We start from the raw sequence: 11,021 nt of genomic DNA on the forward strand, positions 1-11,021 counted from the left end.
TGTAATTTATAAACATGATGGAGGAAGAGAGAATAAATATGCAAAATATAAACCATTTGAAATACCAAATACCCAGAAAAATGATAAAATCAGCAAGTGACGAAGGAACTTATAGGAGACAAAGACCATGAGGCACTTACTTGGCTGCTAAGAAAAAGTCTTACAGAAAAGGAAAGACGTAAGCTAGGCATAAATACAGCAAGAATCTGATGTAACTATAAGAATAGTAAACACCTACCTGGGCAGAGTGACTCATGCCTGTAATCCCAACACTCTGGGAGGCTGAGGGTGGGGAGATCGCTTGATCTCAGGAGTTTGAAACCAGCCTGGGCAACATGGTGAAACCCCATCTCTGCTAAAACTACAAAAATCACCTGGGCATGGTGACACATGCCTGTAGTCCCAGCTGCTCAGGAGACTGAGATGAGAGGATTGTTTGAGCCCAAAAGGTGAAGATTGCAGGGAGCCAAGATTGCACCACTGCACTACCTGGGCAACAAAGCAAGACAACTGTCTCCAAAAAAAAAGTAAACACCTAGATAATATATTTCATGAGGTCAAGGGATGGATTGGTCTTGTTCACTACTCTGTCCATAAGGCCTAACACATGCCTGGATCATAGTAGCTGCTAAATAAGTTTGTTGAATGAAATTTTAAACTGTGCAGCTGGTGATGCAAGAAAACATCTGTTTAAAAAACAGCAGCACTTTTCTCCATTTGCCATTCCATAAAAAGGTAATTTGTGTATGTGTTTACTAGAACTCTTTCCTCAAAAGTGAAATATTGCTTCACTCTTTGGTTGGCAAATGTGTTGTTTTAAGATGGAGAAGAATCTGCTTTAAATGAAGAGGAAGCTATTTCAGTCCATAATCCTCAGAGCCAAATTTGAATCTTAAAATGCACTTTTCATCAAAGAATCTTAACAAAAAGATTCCTGCCAATTTAACATGACATCTAAAAATATTTCATTCCAAGGCCAAGCTTTCTGCTCAGGAGCATTCTAATTGAGACCACATTCTTCCAAAGATCTATTGAGCTGAGCCGACAGTCACCTAAGTCACATGGTTGTGACACCACCACTAGCTTGCCAGGAAGAACTCACAACTGCGCGCCATTTAGGAGTTCTGCATTTTCATCATGATTTTCTAGATTTTCAAGCTTTCCTGGAACTTCTTTATATCCAATAGAGAAACATGGAACTTTGAGCTGGAAGCCAAGTTACTATGTCCCTTCTCAATTAAAACATAGAAAAACTGAGACTTAGTAAATTATATCGTCAACTCAAGCACACTTAAGACAGTAGCTGGAGTGGACATTTGGTCTCTTGAGTTGTCTTCATTAAGTATGTTCATAGACTACCAATAAATTTACATGAAGTCATACCTCAGAAAGATATCGCTGGCTCAGTTCCAGACCACCACAATAAAGTGAATACCCCAGTAAAGTGAGTCCCACAATTTTTTCGTTTCTTAGTGCATACAAAAGTTATGTTTACACTATGCTGTATCTAATAAGTGTGAAATAGCATCACGTTAAAAATGTACATACCTTAATTTTAAAATACTTTATTGCTGGAAAATACTAACAATCATCTGAGCCTTCACAGAGTAGTAATCTTCCTGCTGATAGAACGTCTTGGCTCCATGTTGATGGCTGCTGACTGAGCAGGGTTGTGGTTGCTAAATGCTGGGATGGCTGAGACAATTTCTTAAAATGAGACAACAATGAAGTTTGCTATATCAATGGACTCTTCCTTTCACAAAAGATTTCTCTGTGGCATGCTATACTGTGTGAGAGTATTTTATCCACAGCAGAAGTTCTTTCAAAATTGAAGTCAAACCTCTCAAACCCGGTTGCCACTTTATCAACTGAGTTTATGTAATATCCTAAGTCCTTTGTTGCTTCAACAATGTTCACAGTGTCTTCACCAAAAGTAGATTCCATCTCAAGAAACCACATTCTTTGCTCATCCATAAGAAGCAACTTGTGCATTGAAGTTTGATCATGAGATTGCAGCAATTCAATCACATCTTCAGGCTCCACTGCTAATTCTAGTTCTTCTGCTATTTCCACCACATCTGCAGTGACTTCCTCCACTCAAGTCTTGAACACCTCAAAGTCATTCATGAGAGTTGGAATCAATTTCTTCCAAACTCCTGTTAATGTTGCTATTTGAACCTCCTCTCATGAACCATGAATGTTCTTAATGGTATCTAGAATGGTGAATCCTTTCCAGAAGGTTTTCAATACTTTGCCCGGATTCATCAGAGGAATCACTGTCTATGGCAGCTATAGCCTTACAAATTGTACTTCTTAAATAAGACTTGAAAGTCAAAACTGCTCCTTGATTTATGGGCTACAGAATGGACATTGTGTTAGCAAGCATGAAAACAACATTAATCTCTTTGTACATCTCCATCAGAGCTCATGTGTGAATAGGTGCATTGTCAATGAGCAGCTATTATTTTTGTTGTTGGTTTGTTTTCTAATTTTAATCTTATAATAATAATAATAATTATTATTATTATTATTTTGAGACAAGTTCTCACTCTGTCACCCAGGTTGCAGTGCAGTGGTGTGATCTCAGTTCACTGCAACCTTTGCCACCAGGCTCAAGTGATCCTCCACCTCAGCCTCCTGAGTAGCTGGGACTACAGGCACATGCCAACATGACTAGGTAATTTTTGTATTTTTTGTAGAAACGGGGTTTCACCATGTTGCCTAGGCTGGTCTTGAATGTCTGGGCCCAGGTATTTGCCAGCCTCAGCCTCCCCAAGTGTTGGAATTACAGGCTTCAGCCATTGCACCTGATTGAGCAGTAAGTCAGTACGCATCTTTTTTTTTTTTTTTTTTTTTCTGAGCAGTAAGTCTCAACAGTGGTCTTAAAATGTTCAATAAATCACACTGCAAACAGATATGCTGTCATCTGGGCTGTGTTTTTCCATTTCTAGAGCACAGGTCGAGTAGATTTAGCATCATTCTTAAGGGACCAAGGATGTGGGAAATGGTCAGTGAACAGTGGCTTTAACTTAAGGCAACCAGCTGCATTAACACCTAACAGAAGTCAACCTGTGCCTCGAAGCTTTGAAGCCAGGCACTGACCTCTCCTCTTTAGCTATGACAGTCTTAGATGTCATCTTCTTCTGATAGAAGACTCTCTTATCTAATAAAGTCTGTTGTGCAGAATAGCCAGCCATTTTCATCGATTATCTTAGATGTTCTGCATAAATTGTTGTACCTTCTCCATCAGCATTTGCTGATACACCTTGCACTTTTATGTTATGAAGACAGCTTGTTTCCATAAACATCCTAAAGCAGGCTCTGCTAGCTTCCAACTTTTCTTCTGCATCTCCTAAGCCTTCATAGAATCAAATACAGTTAGGGCCTGTTCTGGTAATCTGGCTTTGTCTCTAAGGGAATGTTGTGACTAATTTGATCTTCTATCAAGAGCACTAAAACCTTCTCCATATCATCAACAAGCCTGTTCCATTTTCTTATTTTTCATGTGTTCACTGGACTACCACTTTTAATTTCCTTCATGGACTCCTCCTTTGCATTCAAAACTTGGCTGTTTGGAGCAAGAGACCTAGCTATCTGCCTGTCCCAGCTTTTGACACACTTTCCTCACTGATCTTAATCACTTCTAGGTTTTGATTTAAAGTGAGAGATGTGCAACTCTCATTGTACAGCGGTTAGTTGGTCCAATTTCCATATGGATGTGTCTCAGGGAATAGGGAGGCTCACAGAGAGGGAGACAGACAGGGGGATGACCCACTGGTGGAACTGTCAGAACACACACAACATTTATCCATTAAGTTTGCTGCCTTCCATCAGTGCAGTTCATGATGCCCCCAAACAATTGCAATAGTAACATCAGAGATCACTGATCACCACAACAGATATAATAATAATGAAACAATTTGAAATATTGTGAGAATTACCAAAATGTGACACAGAGACACAAAGTGAACACATGCTACTAGAGAAGCAGGCTCCTTATACACTTGCTCATTTCAAGGTTGCCACAAACCTTCAATTTACAAAAATGCAATGTTTGCAAGGCACAATAAAGCAAAGTAGAATAAAACAAGGTATATCTATACTCTGGTATTCACCGAAGATAGGTAAAATGGGACTATTACTCCCCTTTAATGAATGAGGCAAGTGAGCCCAGTCTATCTGTGAATATCCTCAGGATGACTAAGCATCAGAAGTAGAACTCACATCTGAGACTCCTGATTCACTTTCGGGTCTTTCTATCATTGTGATTTACAAGGAGCATCACACTGACATGGACATTTATTTGTACAGTACAAATGAGTCAATGACAATTTAAATGGTCTGGTTCCCTACCATTCTTCAAAGGAAGACATGCTATAAAAAGAGAAAGTTACAATTATCAGAGATTGCAGTCCACAAAGGATAATGAGGAATAAATGCGTCTGTTAAATCAATTTTGAAGTTTCATTTAAGGAACCAATCAACCATTCTTTCAGACCTGAAGCTAATCAAAAGGCACTAACACTCAGACCTACATACAGGGGACAGCACACCATAAACATCTGTTATTTAGATACCAGTGATGGAATTTCCCATCTGTTGCTTCAAAACAAATAATCATCTTTAAAAAATAACAACAAACATCACAACAAATTTTTCTTTGAAGATAATTTTAGGTTATTAAGATTGCCAGCTGAAATAACTGTTAATTTTTCAACAAGTCACAATCTAGCCGGACAAATCCATGGGTGTAGCATAAAGCTAAGTAAGGAATCTGGCTTGGAATTTTCAACACTTGGTTCTAATCATTAATGTTGCAATGTTGTCCCATTTACAACCTGACATTTGTTTTTGCACTTTCAACATCTCATGATTTTTCAGCAACAGTAAATAGCTTTAAGTGATGACACCTTGCCTTAGGTGGATCTATATTTTGACTAGCAGGTCTTGGCATTGTTTCCACCTCAGATAGCTCTCCAAAATGTTGCACGTAGACAAAAAAAAAATGAATAGAACTTAAAGGAAAGAAAAATAAAAATTCTATCACTCTAAACAGTGTTAGGGTATAATACCTCTAAGTTATTAGCTAACCTATTGCAGCAACTTCTAGTCATCTCATGATTATCTCTTTGGGTTCTAAATTTTTCTTGATACATTTAACAAAATCTCATTTGGTGATGCTCTAAAGAAGGAGGTGGTGGTAAAATAAGACTTGGGACTGAGAGAAGAGCATAAAAAAAGCAAAATGCAAAAGAGAAGAGTCTGAATCAATCACGTGTAGGATGCACAGAATCACACCTGATTTCTATATTACTTTGTTTTAAACAGCATAATTTAGATTCAAATTCCTGAGACATAGGAAGGTACCCACATTAGGATATCTTTTATTTTTATGCTGAAGCTCAAAACGTAAACTGATGAAAGACCTTTCAAATTCACCAAAAGTGAATATTCATATATCTGAGAAATTAAATACTATCCCAAGAAACATTCTGTAACCACACAGATTTTCATAATGTGAGGGAAATCTATGATTCTGAAACATCCAATATTGTCTTTAGTCTGCGTTTATATTGCATGTGATACAAACTTTCCCCAAATTAGAACATGAGAAGATTCATGTCATTAAAACATTTCAGAAATAGCTGAATTCCCCTGCGTACTCATAAGGTATAAGCATAGTATTCATTTGCTTCAGAATCTTGTGAAATCTCGGGTTTATCTCTTATCATTGGACAGTGTGTAAGAACTATGCTGATTACTGAGCTTCTTCTTGTTTGAATTCTGGGAATACGGAAATTTGTATTATGTTGAGAACTAATTTCCAAGTCCTGAGGGGTGGCTTAGAAATGTTTTACATGAAAGCTTATATACTATACCCCCTTCTTTAATAATTCGTCCAATTTCTAGACAGAACTATGTCAAAACTCAACCTTCTGAAATGTGCTGGGTGCTATCAGGACTGAAAGTAACACTGGAATTTTACATTCAAATGTGGCCTATTTAGAGGGACTTTTCCAAAGCATGGGATTTTAAAAACACAGAGTAGAAAAGTCACTGGAGGAATGCCCCCAAGTATGTGGGGGCGTCTGGGACACTTGTCATTTTATTGCATGTCTGCAGTGTTCTAATATGGGCAGCAGGGGGAGCTCCTGATTGACGCAAACCCCCCCAACACGTGTTTCCTAGTTGGGAACACAGGCTTTTTCCTCTTAGCACTTGCCCCAAGTCCAAGGAGGCAGACACTGAGGAGTACTGCTGTCAATTAACTGTACAAGCTTAAGACATGTGGTGAATGAATTGCTGAAGTGAACAGGGATGACACATGGGTCTGAGCCTACCTTTTAGAAACAGGGTGGCTAATCTTTATTTTGGTGCACAGGAGGGGTTAAAGGAAGCAGCAAGCAAAGGAGCTGGGGCAGGAATGGGGGATGGGGGCTTGCCACTAACTGTAAACAGTGATCTTTGAAAGCAACAAGTGGGCGTCAGTATTCCAGGGCCTTTATTACAGTTTTGTTTGTAAGCTATATTCTCCATTAAATGTCAAATCAAAACTCTCCCCTCTTCCCATGAGCCCACATCAAATCCAGAAAATCACTTGATGAGCTGTGTTTATTTCTGAGCCTTAGGAGATGAGGCTTCTGTAGGGGGTCTCCTGCAAGTGACTGTGTTTTACACATGAATGTGTGATGCGTTTTACTCCAAGTATCTGAACCAGGTTAAAAAAATCGTTAGGGACCAGAAAGAGCCAACTCTCTAACCTCAACACAGGGGATTCTAGGGTGAAATTCCATGCCCTCACCCCCACCTCATACACATACCCAGGCACACCCCCACCCCCAATAGCTGGCTCATTTCTCCTTCCTGTCCCCAAACGAAAGTCTGCAAAGAAGTAGTCATAAACATCAACACTCACCATATTGACTTCAGAAACCATATCGATGCTGGCAATGTCAATGTTCATTCCCACAGCCACGGGGGGACCTGCAAAGCAAGATGGCCAGCCACGTGATTTCTTTGAACTTCATTCATTCTCAGCAAGAGTTATCCCTGGGCATAAGATACTCTACCCCAAACCCCTCTGCCCTACTCACTCTCAAATTTTTCAATCCTCTGCTTTTTTGTTTAAAAAAAAAAATTTTTTTTAAAGTAGCAGGCACACACTTGTCTAAGAAATGCTGTATTGAATATGCACGCACGTATGTTGTGAACAAGGGATTCCAGCTCTGTCTACATATGCATATGTCTCAGCAAGTGAATGCACACAACTCACAGAAGCACAGGAATCTTTCTAGCCTAAGGGATTTTTATATTTTGCGCTGAAACCCCCTCCTCCTCAGTCTTTCCCACCCCCTTCTGTGCACAGGTTTTAACTCTTTGAGCTTCATAAGAGTCTGAAGCAATGTTAAATAAGTCTATCAGCATATCTAGTGCTGCAGGCGGATAGAGGTTCTTCTTTCCCCTACCCTCCCTAACCCTCCCATTTTCTCCCTACCGTCCCATCCCCCAGTCCTCCCCACTTCTGTGAGGCTGGGAGGAGTGGATTATATCCAGACATGAGCCACGGTAACCATGGCCAGAAGAACTCTTCCAAAGTAGGCAGGCACAGGGGGTTAATGCCGCCTCTCAACCTACTGCCTGCACATATTGTCCTAAAAAACGTTCCTCGGTGGCCTTCTGTAAGCCTGGTTCTCTCGGCACACCGTTTACTAAACTTAAGAGGTTTGTATCTCAACAAAGCAAAGACAGGAAAGCAAAGGATTCTTAACAGTGAAGCTGAAAGATAGCAGTCACCAAATCTGAGTACACACTAAGAGGGTCTCATTGAAAGACCACGCTAGTGCTGGGTAGCAACAATCCAGCTTAAGTTTTGATCAGTTTCTCAATATGGTAAAATAGAGACACATTCAGTACACCACATGCACCCACAACTAGGGAGAGGGAAGAGAGCGCGCACAAAGCTCAAAAGACAGCTTCGGCTGTGGTTGGACTCTTTCTTATTTGCAAGGCAACCCCATTACCTCCAAAATCTGGTCTCAGACGAATGTCATAGCCTTTCAGGAGTCTATCCACCGTCTCTTTAACCAGCGACATATTACTAGGGTCATTGACACTAAAGAAAGAAATGACAATAAGCAGGCATCAATAAGGAAGCAGGCACAGCGTTTTCAGCATCGGATCCCTACTACATTTCCCTGCTCAGAGGTATGCAGACAGAACCCTTCAAAGTGAGAACGGAGAAAAGAAACGCTGGGCACACTTACCTCTGCGCACAGACAGCGGCGATTATTAAAGGGAAGGACCAAATCCCAAAGTAGCCCCTTTTCCGGACTCTCCACATCCCTTTAGTTTTTGATGGAATTGAGGGTTTCACTGAAGAGAGGAGATCCAACTTAGTCTGCCCAGTGCAGTAATTCTAATGTGAGGCGCATGCGCACGGCGTACCAAAACATCAAAGGGGAAGCGGCGGCTGCCGGGGATCGAGCAGATTTCCTTGTTTAAAAAAAAAAAATTAAAAGGAAAAAAGGAAAAGCTCATATATGTATAATACATACATATTTGAATAATACAGAAAAGTCACCCCACAGCAGCATCCAGAATAAAATTTTTGTTGTTATCCTTTCGTTAAGACAAAATAACTACAGCGTCTGGTAAGTTTCGGTAGTTGCAGGAGGCAGTTTTGCACCTAGCGGGTTGTGGGTTTTTGGGGTGTGTGTGTGTGTGTGTGTGTTCTTTTAAATATGCAAAACCAGATTAGAAAATTAGAGGAGAGCAGGTGTGGGGTGCCAGCGGAAGATGGGTGCCGGTAAGCCCATTTCTGGTCTCAGCCGGACACAGGGGCAAAGGAGTTTGAACTTTATTTCCTTGGCAAATAGCATGCCCTGCCTGGGGCCAGACAGGGATGGTGGGGGGGCGGGGGATGTGCGGCGGGTGGGAGGAGCGGGGAGGGGGCGTTGGGAGTTGAAGCAGGAGGGAGGGAAAAAACCAATGGGAGGAATGCTGTGCAACCCGTTGGATTTGGGGCGGGGGGTTGGGGAGGCGGGTACAGAATAAGAAAGGCACGGAAAAATAAAAAAAGGAAGAAAGAGAGAGAAAAGAAGAATAAAATAATGGCTGGTCTCTTCTAGTAGTCAAAGAGCAAGCTTTTCTTCACTACTCACGAGCGATTTCTTTCTCCTCTCCTCACCCTTTGCCCCCTATTGCCCGAGAAGAAAACCTCGGGGTCCTGTTTTCTCGCCGTGTGACGTTCCTGACCCGATAGTCGGGGTTATTTATAGCAGGAGGGGAGGGGGGCGAGGGGAGCAGAAAGGCAACGCTGTCTCTCCAGGTTTCGGTCTGATTCTGCAGTGGGAATTATTAGTGGGCAGGGTGGGGTTTGGATGAGGGGGAGATGGGACGTGGAGGCGGGGGAGATGCGGGTGACGAGCGCCCTAGCGCAGGTGCGGGGGACTGGAGGGCGTGGGCGACGGCACAGCGCAGGAAGGGCAGGTGGCCGGGTGGGACGCGCCCCGGCCGGGACCCCGCGCCCCCTCCGCTGCGCGCACCCGCGCGCACACACGTGCAGGCGCACTCCCCTCCCGCCATCCCTCCTTACCTCGCGGGCCCGCGCTCGCCGCCCACTCCGGCCGCGTGCTGAGCTGGTGCCCCCGGCCCCTCGGCCCCTCGGCCCGGGCAGGGGACAGGGACTCCCGGCGGTTCAGGGGCTGTACCTCTGAATACAAGAAGCCCGAGCGGTCCCTAGAAGGCAGGCAAAATGAGGAAGAGCCCCCCCACCTCCGGAGGCACTGTGTTCTCCCGCGGTCTCCGCGCCACCTCGTCCTCTTCTTCCCTTCCCCGGGCCCAGGGGACTCGCACACCCAGAGGCTGCCTCTTCCCTTCCTCCCGAAGCTCAGGCCGCCTCGCCGTGGCCGCCGGGACCCGGAGGAGGCAGCAAGCTTGGGGTGGGGAATTGGGGGAGGGAGATACTCAATTCACAAAAGAAGTCTTTCCTCCGCTCTCGGGAAAGAGAGGCGCCACGGGCGGCACGAGGTGCTACGAGTCTGGGGACACAGGGCCGTCCGAAGGAACCCGAGTCCTAACCAGTGGCTCTCCGGGTACTCCTGAGTTTATCTTGGAACGGGGGAAGAGGCGGGTAGAGTAGTTGCTCCCGCCACCCCTCCCCCAACCCCACCCTGGGTGAAGAACTGGAAAGGCCGGAGCTCAAATCTCTATTCTGGACCCCAGTGCTTAGCCTGTCGATGCTGCTGCCAATCATGGTCACTATTAAGTGAGTGCCTACTGCGTGCTATAGCGCTGCATTCATTAATTCTGGCAACAGTTCTAGCGTTTAGCTATCACTTCAGTGTCCCCATTTTATAGATTTAGAAATTGGCGCACTGAAGCCAAGGAGATTGCCCAAGGTCACTCAGATGGCATGAGGTGAGACCAGGGTTGGATTTCAGAGTCAGCGTTCCTAACCGGTGAACTAGACAGCCGAGATTCCGGAGTCTCCTGAGTCAGCGACCTTGCCCGCTGCCAGTGTTTTGCTGCTGCGGGTCAAGCTCCCGGCGCCCGCGGAGCCCGTGGCGGCTGCGGGTGGAGTTGCGCGCGGACCGCACCAGCTAGCCCCGGCCACTGCCTGCGGAGAGGAGGGGTCGCCGGCCCGCAGAGTTGGCGGCAGGTGGCGGGTGTAGCTCCACAGGTTTGCGGTCCCCGCAGCCCTGGGGGCTTCTCAGGGTCCGGTTCCGTGCTGCACTCTTGACCCACTTACCTTCTGATAACCTTTCCCCTCCCCCACATTGGTCAGAGGGTCATTTGGGGGCAGCTTGTGGGGATGACTCCAGGGGAAGTGTGGAGGCGGGAGGGCTGTGAAAGGGGGGAATCCGACAGTTCCTCTAGGTTGGATGATAAACAGGAAGAGAAAGCTGAGTTCCTTCACCGACCAGAGGAGTTTCTAGGTTAGGAACAGGTAAAGCCCAGCACCGTGAACACAGTGCTGATATGCCGCGCGGCGCTCTACTAGACTCCCAGGCTCATAGGAG

At 44.5% G+C, this 11,021-nt stretch overlaps 2 protein-coding genes across 3 annotated transcripts in view; both read right to left on the reverse strand.

Annotated features, from left to right (window-relative positions):
* The window catches only part of GABRB2 (gamma-aminobutyric acid type A receptor subunit beta2), a 260,765-nt gene extending 252,342 nt beyond the window's left edge, over nucleotides 1-8,423 (reverse strand). Inside the window, exons 1-3 of one of the 2 annotated variants that reach the window (XM_015141351.3) lie at nucleotides 8,265-8,423; nucleotides 8,022-8,113; nucleotides 6,917-6,984 (exon numbers count right to left, since the gene is read on the reverse strand). In XM_015141351.3, the coding sequence (XP_014996837.1) occupies nucleotides 6,917-6,984; nucleotides 8,022-8,113; nucleotides 8,265-8,341 (237 nt within the window). In that variant the 5' untranslated portion in view covers nucleotides 8,342-8,423. The remainder of the gene's footprint in view (nucleotides 1-6,916; nucleotides 6,985-8,021; nucleotides 8,114-8,264) is intronic. The other variant, NM_001168328.1, reaches the window with a different exon arrangement.
* Nucleotides 8,356-10,255, reverse strand: LOC144341292 (uncharacterized). Its single transcript, XM_078004372.1, has 3 exons — nucleotides 10,172-10,255; nucleotides 9,596-9,738; nucleotides 8,356-8,493 (listed from the first exon to the last, which is right to left on the reverse strand). The coding sequence occupies exons 1-3, from the start codon at nucleotides 10,253-10,255 to the stop codon at nucleotides 8,394-8,396; spliced, it is 327 nt and encodes a 108-aa protein (XP_077860498.1). The 3' UTR covers nucleotides 8,356-8,393.
* Nucleotides 10,256-11,021: the final 766 nt, after the last annotated feature.

The sequence above is a fragment of the Macaca mulatta genome, chromosome 6 (assembly GCF_049350105.2).
Source record: "Macaca mulatta isolate MMU2019108-1 chromosome 6, T2T-MMU8v2.0, whole genome shotgun sequence".
In the NCBI taxonomy this organism is placed as follows: domain Eukaryota; kingdom Metazoa; phylum Chordata; class Mammalia; order Primates; family Cercopithecidae; genus Macaca; species Macaca mulatta.

What these genes read in the sequence shown, in the direction of transcription:
- LOC144341292 (XM_078004372.1), bottom strand. Translation starts at nt 10,255, where the DNA reads ATGATTGGCAGCAGCATCGACAGGCTAAGCACTGGGGTCCAGAATAGA. An exon ending in TTTCCAGTTCTTCACCCAGG is followed by an intron (nt 9,739 to 10,171) that starts GTGGGGTTGGGG and finishes CCTGCCTTCTAG; the next exon opens with GGACCGCTCGGGCTTCTTGT. An exon ending in GGCGAGCGCGGGCCCGCGAG is followed by an intron (nt 8,494 to 9,595) that starts GTAAGGAGGGAT and finishes TTTTTAAACAAG; the next exon opens with GAAATCTGCTCGATCCCCGG.